General features: G+C 38.3%; 3 protein-coding genes across 3 annotated transcripts; 2 read left to right on the top strand and 1 right to left on the bottom strand.

Moving 5' to 3' along the window:
* Nucleotides 1–1,918: 1,918 nt before the first annotated feature.
* On the top strand, nucleotides 1,919–14,690 carry LOC148910442 (uncharacterized). Its single transcript, XM_089031698.1, has 7 exons — nucleotides 1,919–1,943; nucleotides 2,021–2,238; nucleotides 2,336–2,462; nucleotides 11,382–11,531; nucleotides 11,895–11,963; nucleotides 12,207–12,450; nucleotides 12,697–14,690. The coding sequence occupies exons 1-7, from the start codon at nucleotides 1,919–1,921 to the stop codon at nucleotides 12,986–12,988; spliced, it is 1,125 nt and encodes a 374-aa protein (XP_088887824.1). The 3' UTR covers nucleotides 12,989–14,690.
* Nucleotides 4,421–7,514, top strand: LOC148910444 (uncharacterized). The gene is made up of 2 exons (XM_089031945.1): nucleotides 4,421–4,765; nucleotides 5,176–7,514. Exons 1-2 carry the CDS (start codon nucleotides 4,436–4,438, stop codon nucleotides 7,105–7,107), a joined length of 2,262 nt encoding a protein of 753 aa, XP_088888071.1. The 5' UTR covers nucleotides 4,421–4,435; the 3' UTR covers nucleotides 7,108–7,514.
* Nucleotides 7,092–9,431, bottom strand: LOC148910443 (uncharacterized). Its single transcript, XM_089031948.1, has 2 exons — nucleotides 9,079–9,431; nucleotides 7,092–8,755 (listed from the first exon to the last, which is right to left on the bottom strand). Exons 1-2 carry the CDS (start codon nucleotides 9,291–9,293, stop codon nucleotides 8,338–8,340), a joined length of 633 nt encoding a protein of 210 aa, XP_088888074.1. The 5' UTR covers nucleotides 9,294–9,431; the 3' UTR covers nucleotides 7,092–8,337.
* Nucleotides 14,691–15,685: the final 995 nt, after the last annotated feature.

The following is a 15,685-nucleotide window of genomic DNA, read 5'->3' as shown; positions in this document are numbered from 1 at the left end:
AGAGACTCAGGTAAACTGTCCAACCCAGATATCCCAGTGTACCCTGTCGATCCCTTGACAATTTAACTTTACACTAGGTACATCTGATGACGTCATCAGTTCGTAATTAGTATTTTAATAGTGACGATGTCAAGTCCTATGAAATACAATAGGATATAATGCTAAATTACAAACGAACGGTGATAAATGATGATCGATTAACATTACAGGAGACTTGCTTAATAATGAAAAGAGTCCTGTTACTCACGAGTGAGCAAAACACATAATCCAAGATGGCCGACCTAGCATTAACTGGTCAGCGGTAGCTGAGTCATGGCTGAGCCTAGTGACGGCCAGCGGTAATCTATTTACATCTGATGACGTCATCAATTCGTAATTTCAATTTTTTGTTGAATATCTTGCCCTGGAACGAAAAACAGATGTCAAAGAATAGTAAATACTATTTAAATCATGAATGCACCCTATAGGGTTGCTATATGACGCCAAAAGAAAATGATAAAAATGAAATTCCACTTTCCATTGTTAGTCTTTAAAACAAACATCTCCCACTGACTCTAGATTCTCCAACTTTCCAAGGTTTATCAAAACGTTTGGTGTATAATAAAGAAAAGATATAACAATGTTATTCAACAGTAGATGTAGTTCTAGTTATAAATAAATTATAAGAAATCTTCAAGAAATTGTTTCTTATTGAACCAGACCGAGTAATCCGAAAATCATTCTTTGCTTAAGGCTCGTCGTGAAAAAGGAATCAATAACAGAAAACTTTTCAGATTTTGTTTTGCGACTGTCAATGTGCGAGCGAGGGATATCAGATGCTACATGAGGTTTCGGTTCAACTTTGGACCGCTTTCCCAGCCGTATAGAAGTTGTTTTTAAGAGTTCGTTTAAATTGGAGGGGGGAAACGAAAAGACAGCAAAAAAATAATCCTACTTCGATTTGGATTTCAAAACATCTAAGTGATATAATATCAACTCTAGTCTACACCAGGTAAAGTACATTCTTAGTTGTATTTTAACTAGATGGCGTTTTCATGTCTTATGTGTCCGATATATACCGACTACACATAGCATGCACCTGTCAGCTTGAGGGAATTCAGTATTCATTTCTTCTTATACTTAACTCTTCCTCTTCATATTTTTTCTTCTTGTTGTTTGAAGTAATATTTCAAACACGCGAGAGAGTTCTTCCTTCGATTTCCAAACACCTAAAATTGAGTTGAAAAAACGAGGCGCAGCCAAGTTTTTTTAACTGACTTTGAGGTGTTTGGAAATCGAAGGAAAAACTCTCTCAAGTGTTTCAAATTACTTCTCAAACTCATGAATATTTAGAATGTAATGGTAATGCCTGTAGAGTGAAACTCACGGCTGAAAGAGCCCCTTAAAGGGAACTTTAGGGTTTTTTTCCTTCTTCTTCTTTTACCAATGTCTTTGATAGAAATCATTTCGGAATTTCCTTTCTCTTCCAGAATTTTATAGATTTTCCCTCCAACACATAGTGGCCGTGTATTATATGCCTGGAGTAAAATATCAGAAATGACACGACAAAAAGATATAGCAATTGTCCTCAAGAAATATATCTTTACAATGCAAAACCCTCGTAGGACTTCTTCGTGATACGAATTTGTATTTATTTTAGTTTGTTTGTCTGTTTGTTTGCTTGCTGGTTTATTTATTTATTTATTTATTTATTTATTTGTTTGTTTGTTTGTTCTCACTACATCTAACCATGGTTTCAACAATGGCCAATTCAGCTATTGAGTCACTGAATCGAGATAAAATTTGGTATATGTATTTAGTAACGGTTTCAGTACATAACCATCATTTTTCTGATTTAAGTCTAGATATGTCATGCAATCTTTATTCGTTGATGTTTCTGACATGCGCAATAGCGTCCTGCGGAGCAATTTGCAAAAAGATGGCGATTTTTGACAAATCAAAAGGTGAGAAGAAAATTTAAATTCATTTGGCTTTTTCTACGACTCCCAGTTTTCAAAAACACATCCTATGAAATTAACAGGTCGAGCACTGAGTGGTCACGTGATATCAAGCCATGACGTCACTTCCCGTTTCGACTGTGCATTCAAATGTCTTCAAACTAGTGGTTGTAAGTCGTACAATTACCAAGAAACAGGTTCTCCACTCCACGTCTGTGAGCTGAGTAACCACACAAAGACCTCCGCGTCATCTGATTACGTCATCAAACCAGGCTTTTCGTACTATGACGCTGAGCAGTTTGTAAGTACGAATTATTATTTATTATTATTCATTCATTAGAAGTAATTCTGTATTATTCTCTCTAATTCTGTACTAAATTGTGATGTTTCTCTATCAGGTTTTACCCGTGTGCGCTTCTTCTCCTTGTCAAAATGGCGGCACGTGTGGCATCGATGAATGTACTGATTCTTACGAGTGTCTGTGTAAACCTGGATACATTGGTCAATACTGTGAGACCTGGTTCGGTACGTAGACTGAAGTAGACAGCCTTAAACTCCACCTGCATGATTACTGAGATTTAGTGAAATCCTGGGTGAAATCAAAGAAACAAATAAGATATTAAGATCACTTTGCAAATCCAAAGGATGGTCTTTCTTAAACCATCAAAATATCGACATGTCATGTTTAAATCGCAGAGGACTGCATCTTAACCGTAAAGGAAGCAACCAGTTAACAAAAGACTTCGATAATTACCTTACTTGATCATTGATAGATGTGAGTGGCAATTCTGAATCTATATACAATCCTATTTCAAATGTTAGAGGTTTTAAAATGGCGTTACTAAATATAGTTAGTCTTCCTAAACATATTGACGAGATTCGAATATCTGAATTATTCAAATCATTCGAATTATTTGCGTTTAACGAAACCAGGCTTGATCCTTCCATCACAAATGGGGAGGTTAGAATTTGTGGTTATAATTTAATTAGAAAAAATAGATCCAGAAAAGGGGGAGGTGTCTGTATCTATCTACGAAGTGCGATCAACTATAAAATTCGATTTGACCTAGTTCTAAATGAGTTGGAGGGTGTTTGCCTGGAAATTTTTAAACCAAATAGTAGACCATTCATTGTCGCGTCTGTTTATCGACCACCTGATTGTTCAAACAACTTCTTTACTGAATTTGAGAGCATGATTAGGGCTGTCGATAACGAAAACAAAGAATTGCATATATTAGGCGATTTAAACTGTGATATGCTAAAACGAATTCCAAACCAGCCTACCAGAATTCTCACGTCAATTTACGAGATATATCAATTGCGCCAAACAATAGAAGAACCTACTCGTATTACTAACACATCAAGTACTCTTATTGATCATCATACTACGAATTCGATTGAAAAACTTGCGCTATCGGGGGTAATTCATATGGGAATTAGTGATCATAGTTTAATATATGCAATCAGGAAAATAAATCCTGTTACAAAGACCGAGGGAAATGTTAAGATTATTGAATTTAGAAACATGAAAAGATTTGACCAGCAACAATTTATTGCTGATCTCCTTGGTCAGCCCTGGGAGCTGATCGTTTTGGAAAATAATATCAACTCCATGTGGTCTCGTTGGAAGGAGATGTTTCTTGAGATATTAAATAAACATGCTCCTATCCAACATAAAAGATCGGGATCTTTTAATGTCCCATGGCTGTCTAGGCAGATAAAAGAATTGATACATACCAGAGATAAATTAAAACGTAGAGCAATTGTAACCAAACAGGAAGAAGATTGGACGGCCTATAAGTCCTTCCGAAATAAGGTTAATATTGATATGCGGCAGGCTAAAACAAATTACTATCGCGATAAAATCGCACTTCAAAAGGATAATCCTAAAGAGGCCTGGAAAACAATCAATGGTATTCTTGGTAGATCTAGCAATAATACTGTGGTAAATGAATTGAAATTAAATGATCTTACTATCAATTCTCCCGAGGGATTGGCTGAAACTTTTAACAGCTACTTCATCAATGTTGGGCCTAGCTTAGCCAATGATATGCCTCTATCAAGTGTCTCATTTGACAGTTTTGTTAAACGATCTCGTTCCAAATTGTCGGATTTTGGAACTGTTTCCAATGTCAGAGTTCTTAAACTTTTACATGGTCTATCGATGGCTAAAGCCACTGGCACTGATAAGATTTCTAGCAAAATATTAAAGGACAACTGACCCCAAAAATTGCCGTTTTTCATATAAAACTACAACGTACATAGATCACATAAATTCAACTTTGAACTCTGATACAGCTTCTATGTCGCCGAAAAGAAATAATCAATTCGCGAAAAATAGCAATAGAAGAGCGCCATATTTGAGCCCGCAATAAATTACCGCATTAATGCCGTGACGTCACAACGTGAAGCTTGCATTCCAAACTTGTTGAGTTTGTATATTTCGAGTGCTAGTCGATCTTTTAATAGTCTAAGTTAGAGTAAGTTTCTTAATCCAGATGGTCCATTGTTGTGTGCCAGAATGCACCAACCATTCTTCCAAAACTGAGTCTGTTAGCTACCACAAAATTCCTAACAAAATAGCTCTTCAGAAGGCATGGATAGCGCGGATAAAGAGAGAGAACCTGCCGCCTTTGAAGAACTGCTACGTTTGCAGCGATCACTTCGAGGATTCATGCTTTGAAGTGGATCTGATGGAGCAGTTAACCGGGATAAAAAGGAAGAGGAGATTAAAGAGCGATGCTGTTCCGTCAGTATTCAATTTTTGCAAGCCAGCTAAAAGAAGAGCTACATCAGAGAACCGGCTCAAACGCAAACAAAACGAAGAGGTGAGATAACATGTCATTTATACATAACATAGTTTACATTGTTTTTCGAAATAATCACTCATGAAAAAGACTTATTAATGCATACCGAAGCGAGTCATCAATCATTAGCTATTTATGCTTTCATAGATGAAATGTTGCTTAAAATCATAAGTATAGCTAGTAATATTTGATCGATACTTGAAATTTTCAAAATGGTTATTTGCACGTGTTTAGTTTACATTTGATATTTATTCGTAAACCATAACAATGTTGCCGTAATATTCCAAATTTGCTTGGATAAATGACCACGGAAGAATAATTTATAGCATTGTTGGTTAATATGTTTATTTTGTATTATTTAAGGTAAAGTAGGCCTCGAAGAATGGTTTATAGTATTGTTGAAAACATTGTTTATTTTTGTATTTTCAAAGAATGTGGAGCAGCTATGTGCCACAATAAATCCCTCGTGTGAAGATCCACCAAGTATGGAAACACCAGAGTTCTCTCCTGAACCACTTTGTAAGGAGATTGGTGTTCAGTGTTGCCTTGGTTGTAGATATGTTGTAACATCCACTGCATCAACTCAGACAGAGCCTGGATACTATAAAGATGCCGACACAACAACGGTTTACAATCCCTCCCCTTCACCAAACATCAGTAGAGATGAAATACTCAGTGTGAGCTTCCACGACCACAGCTACAGTACTAGCTATCACACCTCACCAGTAAAGTCAATGCCAACAGTGTCTCCACAAAAGTCAGAAAAGTCTTTGTTTTCAGAGGAAGAGGGACTCCCACTAAGTGACGATGATGATGGTTTCATTGTTTCATCGCAAGAGACAGTTTCAACAACGGACAGTGAATTAGAGCCAGAAAACAAAGACTGCAATAAAACTCTTGAAAACCATATCAAAGAACCTAAATATTTGGTATTTAACTCTTGTTTGCAGCAGTTATTCAAGTTTTGTAGAAGCTGTGGAGCACCTATCGCTGATGTCAACTTTGTATGTCAAGGCAGCCTACTTATTGTGACAACTATATGTATGAAACATCATGCTTTGACATGGTACTCACAGCCAATGTTAAATCGCTTAGCTATTGGGAACTTGTTGATTTCCTCATCAATATTATTTACTGGTAATACTTTTACCAGACTTCAAAACTTTGCATCCTGTCTTGGCCTAAAATTTCTGAGTGAGAGGGTCTTTTACAGACATCAGGAACGTTACCTATTTCCTGTTGTTAATGATGCTTGGAAGAGAGAGGAGGCTGCTGTAATTGAAGAGCTGTCAAATAAGGACATAGTAAATCTCAATGGTGATGGCCGAAGTGACAGTCCTGGCCATAGTGCTAAATATGGCACATATACTATGATGGAGACAAGCACAGGGAAAATTGCCACCTTCAGCATTGTTCAAGTCTCTGAAGTAACCAGCTCCAATGCTATGGAGAAAGAGGGGTTTCTAAGGTGTTTGAACACTTTAGAAGACACGGTCAGTATAAAATGTATCACAACTGACAGACACACATCCATCACCAGCACTATGGCAAAAGATTTTAGCCACATCAAACACCAGTATGATGTGTGGCATCTTTCCAAGTCAATTGTAAAAAAGCTGAACAAGAAAGCAAAATTGAAGAAAAACCAAGAGCTGGCACCCTGGATACAATCCATTTCAAACCATCTTTGGTGGTGTGCTGCTACATGTAATGGGGATGTACAACTTTTGAGAGAGAAGTGGAAATCTGTTGTTCACCATTGCGTGAACAAGCATTCCTGGAAGGATGCAGAGGTATTCAAAAAGTGTGCCCATCCTCCCCTAACCCGCAGACAAGTGCGCACCACACACTGGATCAAGCCGGGGTCACCAGCTCATGTGGCCCTAGAAGAGGTTGTCCTTCAACCAAAGTTACTTAATGACTTGGCAAGATTGACCGACTTTTGTCACACAGGAGGGCTTGAAGTTTATCATTCGATGATGCTGAAGTATTGCTCAAAAAGAGAGCACTTCTCTTACAAGGGAATGGTTGCTCGTACTCAACTTGCTGCCATTGACAACAATTTCAATACAGCTAGAATTCAAGCAATTGTTCAAAAAGGCCCAAGGAGTGGAGAAGCTCGTTATCGCAAGTGCTTCCCTAAGATGCACAAGCGCTGGGTTGTTAAGCCAGTCTTACAAAGAAAAAGCTATGCTTTCCTCCCTGAGCTACAACTGAAAGTACTTGAAATTTGTGAGGGTGGCATGGAGGCTGCAGGGGTTGACCCAATTGAAGAGGTTGAATTACCAAGAAACATTGCTAGTGTTCCTGCCCCAGACAAACAGGAATTGATTGAACGACACCGGTCAAGATTTTCTAGGTAATTAATTTAAATGGAATGTAGTAGAGACTAAAAACACTGAAATGTGTAGTGTTAAGTGATGCTAATTCTAACCATTTCCTATTTTTAATTAACACTATTTAGTAGAAAATAATGCAAAGCATCATTGGCACTCTTTTAGTGATTGTACTCTAGTGAATAGCTGTTTTGAAAGAACTGTCAAGTAAGCCTGTCGTCCCAATCCCCCTCATCTTTGAACAGTTGTGTTCATTACTGGTAATAATTACAATGCTTCTACAAATGGGAAGGTACATGACAGACCCAAGTAAAACTGCTATAAACAAAATATGTAATTAATGTGAAGGGGACCTGATTAAAGTGGTAGATAAGTTTGCAGTTTTTAGATGTTCAGATGAAAATTGTATTAAAATATCATTACCACTTAGGAAACGATTGACTTTTAAATGAAATCTTAAAAGAGGTCTTTTCTTTAACTATCTACGCTCCATTATATATGGGGTCTCTCCCAGTATGAATGTAGTATAGAAAAAATTCCAGCTGAATAGTGACTTTCGCTTTCACTCATGGGAATCAAGATGTTCATTCATTTGCTCTCAGTGAATTAATCAGCACATGATTACTGAGCTGCAAAGGGCCTATTTGCCTGGAAAAAAAATATATGAGCCATAAATGGCTGACAAGCCTGGATGCCAAGATTTCCTAGTGCCAATTTGTCTGACAATGAGACTAGTCAGTACCGAGATTCTAAGATGGGGTGGGATTCTATCACCAAGAGAATTTTTTTTTCATTTAGCACAATTTTTGAATCCATTATAGCATGCTACTTCAAGGCAAATTCTTTATAAACAATACTGACTAGCCTTGTTTTCAGACAAATTGGTGCCCAGGAAATATTGGTTATCCATGTCTAGTATAACTGCAAAATTTGCTTGGTTAGCTCATGATTTTGTCCACTAGTGCTTTGTACACTAGGTTCTCTATTCAGCTGGATATTTTGTCTAGGTGTAGTTGTTTTTAAATAATAAAATATGCAAAACCTAGAAAACATTTATATAAACAACTTTCTATATGTACTTCATCTAAAAATAAATTCATGACTACTCTTATACATTTTGGTCTCAGCCTTTCCATGTTTTCCTTTTCAATTTATCAATTCAGAAATCCTGATAGAAAAAAATCCACTCTGTGTATATGAAATGAAGTAAGGAATAAATAAAATGTATATAATAACTCCATGTAACTTTAGGCCAAGCTAATCATCTGCATAGTGAAAACCTTCAAATTCAAAGTCCTCCTCTAGTCCAGGGGGAGGGAAGTGTGCTCTGATGCACATGACAGCACAAGAGGGCAGAACAACCCGAACTTCCTTTCCAAGAACTCCCCAGCACCATCTTGCTAGTTGCCTATATGCAATGTGTCTGTACTGCTTGTGCTCTGGGCCTTCATACGCATTACTGTACTGCTGTTTGTACTGAGCCCATGCGGTTCGAAGAACATACTTATTGGCACAAACAGGTAAGAATCCAGGATGTTGAGTAATGCATGGTGGTGGTTCATCAGCATCTCCATCTTCAACAACAGACTGGCATGTTGCAACCACTTTTTCGATTTCTTGGCAACAAATGCATTCAGATATTGAATCCATAATTTGGCAGCTACCACAGGTACACCTATTTAACAGAAATAAAACAATTCTTAGTATCTTTGAACATTATCAACGATTGTCCCAAGTGAGAATATACATACACAACTTGTGACACAACTATATCCCTGTATCTATATCCTGCAGTATATAACTTATTGACTATCAAGCGATGTTTTTAAACATGTTTTTAATTAAAATTGTGAAAGTTGGTATTGCTTTTGGTCGCAAACTGGATTCATGCATACCAATATCTAAAGAACAGATTGCAAGAACACGAGTGGCAAGATACGATTTTATATAAAATGGATATGTAGTTCAGTTTTGTGATAAGACAGAGGTACGACTTACCAATCTGAATTTGTAAGTCGATTGTTCTCTTGTTCATCGTCTTCAATAATGTCACTGTCAGATCCTTCTCTGAACTCTTCATCTGAGGAGATTTCTATTTCTGGTTCAAACTGATATGGCCGTAAACCAAATTCGTCGTCCATTCCGAAAAATTCTTGAGCGAAATCGTCTCCCGAGCTGTCCGAGCCTTCGGAAGAAGAATTAGATTCTGACATGCCTTTAATTTGATGACCAAGTTGTATTTTTTGAGTAAAAAGTATAAGAAACTGAGGAAGAAGTCAGGCAAACAACTGGAAGCTTGAACTCTTGTGACGTTGTGACGTCATTACGCTATTTTTCTGAGCCCGCGATAAAAGCGCAAGATAGCGGCCACCAGAGCGATATATGCGATGTTTTCAAAAAATTGTTTTAGAAAAATGGATGCTCTATCCCCTTTAAAAACTGGATTTTTGGACTTCTCAAATGATGTAGTTCCTCTTAAAAATGGGTCATTTTGGAGGGTCAGTTGTCCTTTAAAAGTTGCAGCATCAGCTATTTCTCCATCCCTTACATATATTATTAATCATGCTATCAGTTCTTGCTGTTTCCCGGATGACTGGAAAATAGCAAGGGTTATGCCCCTTTATAAAAGCGGTCCTCGCATTCTTCCTGGAAATTACAGACCAATTTCTATTTTACCAGTTATAAGTAAAATAATAGAGCGAATCATATATGAACAGCTTTATGAATACCTCTCATAGAACAACATTCTTTCCGAACGTCAGTTTGGCTTTCGGAAACTACACTCTACTGCTTCCGCCCTACTGGAAAGTACAAATAGCTGGCATATTAATATGGACCGTAAAATGTTTAATTTGGTTGTATTTCTTGACCTGAAAAAGGCATTCGATACGGTTAACCATGAAATTCTATTGCGTAAAATGGAAATATATGGTATAACCGGGAGTGCCTTAAATCTTTTAAAATCATATCTATCGGGTCGTAAACAGGTATGCCAGGTAAATGGAGTGTTGTCTTCAGAGAGCCGGATTGGCTGCGGAATTCCTCAGGGTTCCATTCTTGGCCCGCTTTTCTTCCTCTTGTACATAAATGATTTACCAGAGTGTCTAAGGCAAACAATACCACGTATGTTTGCTGATGATACTAATCTGACAGCAACTGGTAGATCAATAGAGGTAGTTGAGAGTGCCATGAATTGTGACCTTGAGTGCGTTAAGAACTGGTTGTTAGCTAACAAATTGAGACTTAATGTAGCGAAAACCGAATTTCTGCTAATTGGGTCTCACTATAACTTGCGTACTATCACTGCTCAGCCTAATGTAGAGATCGGTCAAGATTCCATAAAACAAGTTACCCAAAGTAAGGTTCTTGGTTTGGAGATTGACCAGTTTTTGTCTTGGGATGAGCATGTTGATAGCATAGCTAAAAAAGTTACGTCGGGTATACGAGCCATTAGAAAAATAAGAGACTTCGTGGACAGGGAAACTGATTGGCATACATAATGCTATAGTACAGCCGCACTTTAACTACTGTAGTGAGGTATGGGACACCCTTGGTGAAGGTCACGCTAAACGTCTTCAGAAATTACAAAACAGATCTGCAAGAGTAATTTCTTATATGAGTAATGAAACTCCCCACCAGGAAGCTTTGAAAGCTCTGGGCTGGGAACCTCTCAAAAACCAAAGAGAGAAAACAAAGGCCAAGCACATGTACAAAATACTTAACGGAATGGCCCCTAACTGTCTCGTAGATCTCTAGAAAAAAACAAGGCGTTACAAATTACGACTTAAGGGGCTCTAGTACCTCATTGCAGTTACCTCTCCCTAAGACAGAGTTTGGTAAAAGAAGTTTTTCTTATGATAGGGCAAAAAGTCTGGAACTCCCTACCAGAAAATTTAAGAAATTGCAATTCACTGGCCAAATTCAAATCTGAAATCTCTTAGTATCTATAAATTATTACTTAATCTACTATGTATTATTGTAGCTTTATTAACAGTTATATTTATTTTATTTTTATTACTATTTTTTTATTTTTTTATTATTATTATTGATTAGAATTTAAAATAGTATTAGCTTTTCATTGTAATATTTATCCACACGCCCCTTGTGGAAATCAGCTTTAGTTGACGGGGCAAGCGTGTTTAAATAAAGTTTTACCTACCTTACCTACCTACCTACCTAAATGTTGGCGGGAAACGGACGCGTCCGAGCACATTCCCTTTCCTTTAAAAAGTTCCGCAGAAATCCGCTAAACGAGATTCTCAACAAAAAACATCATAACACAGCATTTTACTCCTCAACAGGCTTAAATGGTTCCTCGTCAAGTTACCCAGGTCATTCATGTCAGAACATCAAATGGACTGGAGAAGACACTGGAGATGGTAGATACTGGATTACCCCAGCCAACACAGGAACCCCATTCACTGTGTACTGTGACATGACCACTGACGGAGGTAAGATATGTTGATGTGAAGCATGTGTGGGCTTCCTGTGATACTGGATTAACCAAGGCAACACAGGAACCCCATTCACTGTGTACTGTGACATGACCACTGACGGAGGTAGGATATGTTGGGTTAATACATGTATGGGTTCCCTGTGATATTGGATTAACCCAGGCAACACAGGAACCCCATTCACTGTGTACTGTGACATGACCCCTGACAGAGGCAAGATGTGTTGGGTTAATACATGTATGGGCTTCCTGTGATACTGGATTAACCCAGGCAACACAGGAACCCCATTCACTGTGTACTGTGACATGACCACTGACGGAGGTAAGATGTGTTGATGTGAAGCATGTGTGGGCTCCCTGTGATACTGGATTAACCCAGGCAACACAGGAACCCCATTCACTGTGTACTGTGACATGACCACTGACGGAGGTAAGATGTGTTGATGTGAAGCATATGTGGGCTTCCTGTGATACTCGATTAACCCAGGCAAATGTACTGAAAGTATCTGAAATATCGAGCAAACCGCATGGTTACGTGTTGAGTTCAGTTTTGAAAATACAATAACAATAATTTCAACCAAAATGAGGGAGATTGTAGATTAGATAGTAGACTGTCTGTTTCATTCATATAATTTCTCCTTACAGTAAAATAATTTGTAATCGTTGTTTTTAGGCGGGTGGACGCTGATCAAAAACTTTACTCTGACGGGCCCACCAAGTTCTTACTATGCCCGTTGTACCAACTATCAGCAGATATCTAATCTGAGTCTATATGAATTCGTCACACAACTTGCACTTCTGCAACTGAAACAAGACATGGGGCTCACACAGTTACGGTACTACTGTCGTAAAGCATCTGTTGGAAGAGTATTTCACATCATGACGGCCAAGAATGATTCGGGATACGACGTTGTGAGGTGTTTATCTGATGATTGTTTGATAGCTTTTGAATCAGATTCCGTATTCTGTTATATAAACATGAAACTAAATATAATAGTTAAGGGAATACCTTGAAGGAAAGTGGGAAGACAGTACGTACGACCAATGTGAAGGGACATATAGATCTATTCTAATATTACCACTATTTGTGTCCTAATTGATAGTCCATGCGAAAAATTAGACATTTATAAAAAATACTCGTTTTGTTATTTCTTTTTCTGTAGGTTCATGATCGTGAATGCTTCTTCGCCTGCAACTGCTTGTAACTCATTTATTCGTCTTCCTGATGATCAATCGCTGCTGGCTGCCAACTGTGCCAAGTGGGGCTTCCAAAACGGAGGGACCAATACCGATACGTGGGGACACTCGTCATTTACAGGCCCGTTGAGGCCGTACAATAAAGTTGCATTCTGGTCAGGTACACATGTTAATACAATTATTAGCGGGCAATACAAATGCGATGATAATGTGTCTGGTGGACAAGCTGGTGACTCTTGGAAGATGTTTGTACGTTAAGTTCAAGATAATCCGCCTGCTGACCATAAAATGTTACTCAGTAGTGTTTGATAAAGTTCAGCCAAATCCCGCGTCAGATGCATCGTTTCCTCCGTAAACTGAATCTTTTAATGCACCTAATAACATGAGGTTGAACTATGCTTAGAATTTACTGGTTAAATAATAGATATTTTCTAGTATTTAAAAGCACCAATATAAAAGGACCAAATTCACCCTATTCCACGATTGCACGTTACGTCATCGCGGCCATGTTGGTGCCATTTAACAAAAGATTTCTCATTAGCATCCATTGTTAACGGCACCACAATGCCCGCCATGCTTTTGTCTTTTAACTCTCTTGGGAATGCTGCTTGCAGTCCATCAATAATGTGACAAGAAAGGCGCTTACATGCTTGGGCAACATTCAATCAGAATTCACTTTTTCTACTTCGTCTCTCAATAATATATTTGTTAACTGAAGCATTTAATCTTCATTCTTCATTCAACCTGATATCGACGACAGTTATAATTAGAAAGGACAGCGATAGGAAACATATAGTTTATGCTTCTCCAAGCAACTACTTATCAAGAGTTATAATTAGAGCTGTGAAAAGCTCGCTGTCTGACGGCAGACCAATTATATTGCACGAGACTTACTCTCACCTCCATCCAATCAAATACCGGATACACGGTACGAACACTGTCAGACAAATCATACTAAGGGCATCATAAAATCACGAAAAACCTTGATATAAATAATAGCCATTCTGAGGTCAAGAATAAACACTGAATCCCACGAAGGACTAGCGTCCGAAACGTCAGTAAGTTTTTTCATCTTTTCACGGTGTATAATTTACCTTTTTATCATTACTGTTTTATTAGAAACACCGACGCAGCTCACACTAGTTTTTAGTTAGTTATATCTACTGAATCTAGTATGCATTGAAGTGCATTGTGGGACTGTTTTAGGACGAACTATAGACGCCATCTTGGGAATATCTGACCACTGTAACAATCCCACAATATATGGCACTTTGATACCAACTCGACCAAGCTTTTTTATAACCTCAGAATCGAATGCTTATAGATTTAGCTCTTTTTACATTTTAAAATCTCTAGTGTATTCCTATACTAGCACTTAGTTGCATTGTGAGCAAAGCTAAGTTTGAAGCTACTGGAAGGTACAGACCTAAGTAAGGAAATTTCGTTGTGGAGTTAGGAAAGTCCTAGTCTTCCCTGCTAGCAGAGCATATTTTCCTTTTGTTTTGGTTGAGAGAGAAAAATAGACTCTGTAGGCCGATGTAGGACGTTATTTCGGTCGCGCATGCGTGGCGTAACTTAACGCTGCCATGATTTTGACAGCCGCTCTCGTCAAACGGTGTTTGGCGCCAAGGTGTGTTACATTTGATCATGCACACTACATATAATCGGCTAAAAACCGGTTTTAAAACTGGTTTTGTTCGTCCACGGCGGCGGTGTATCAAAGGAAACGCTCTTCTACATCGGCAGAGTCTCCTTCCTCCCTGCCTGAAAGAAGGGAGAGAAAGAGAAGAGACTCTGCTAGCAGGAAAGTCCTAGTCCTACTGACCGCCAGGCTGCCGACTAAGGAATAAACAGTCTTTCTGTTCGACCTGGCTATGCCTCAGTTTGTGTAGCACGATTTTTGCACTTAACTTGTAAACTACAACTGGGTTAAGTAAAAATAAAATGTTGTCACAACAGATATTCCTTCAGCGTACCTGAGTCTTTTGAATATTGATAGATTTGCGGAATATTTTGACTTCAAAGGGACGTCTTCAAAACGACTTGCATCCCAGTTTAAAAGTGCAAGGGATAAGCTGTAAATACCGTCCGGGGGCCGGCTTGTTTCTCACTCTCCTGATGCCTCGGCTAGAACATTGTCCTGGTCTATCCTGCGTAATCCGTACATTAAAGGCGGAATGGCATTTCCTGAGCCACGGTGTTTGAGGGTACAATTCTTTGTGGGTATACTACTAATGTAAACACAGCTAATCTTGAGGTACCAACGCCAAGATTAAGGGACAGGTACTGTGCAAGAGTATAAGTACGTCATATATCCGTGAAACAAAACCAAAGATGTATTGTCTAATTGCAGCACTCAGTTAATTAAGGTATGGGAAATCACCCCAGACGAGCAGGCTCGTGGGAATAAGCCAATAAGTAAACAGGAAGGGTGATAATAATGATGATGATGATGATGATGATGATAATTATGATATCTTTATTTATCCTGATTTTAAAAAAACGATCAGCTGGACACGATAGAACAACGGATGATCATCCGCGCTTGTTCGCGCCAAATGACATTTTTGCATAATCAATTCTTCATTAAATATTGCTGCGTCATCAGGATAGCTAATGAATATTCAATGAAATAAAATAGAAACAGACTGTTTCCGAACTCAAAAAATCACGGACATGGAACAATGGTTTAAAGTCGTGGCTGGACTTGGTTGAAAATAAAGTAAATTATGAACACATCCAATTCAAACTTGGCTTGAAACCCTTCTTTCATGGTCGTCATTCAAGCGAATACTTTCTTGTTCTCTGTTACCCAGGTTTAGGCTCGATCTTGCGCAGAATATTCGTGTTCCAGTTAAGTCCGTGGAATTTCAAACGGTTTGTATTCGGTTGCTTGGCTTCCGCCGTTTTGACTGGCAATGGACCTTTATCACACGGCGCCATGTTTATTCTCAA

The sequence above is a fragment of the Actinia tenebrosa genome, unplaced genomic scaffold (assembly GCF_029948245.1).
Source record: "Actinia tenebrosa isolate PJP-AT-01 unplaced genomic scaffold, QUT_ActTen_1.0 PGA_scaffold17__23_contigs__length_9995812, whole genome shotgun sequence".
Lineage (NCBI taxonomy): Eukaryota > Metazoa > Cnidaria > Anthozoa > Actiniaria > Actiniidae > Actinia > Actinia tenebrosa.
The sequence above is the reverse complement of the archived record's forward strand: the minus strand, read 5'-3'. Positions and strand labels throughout refer to the sequence as shown.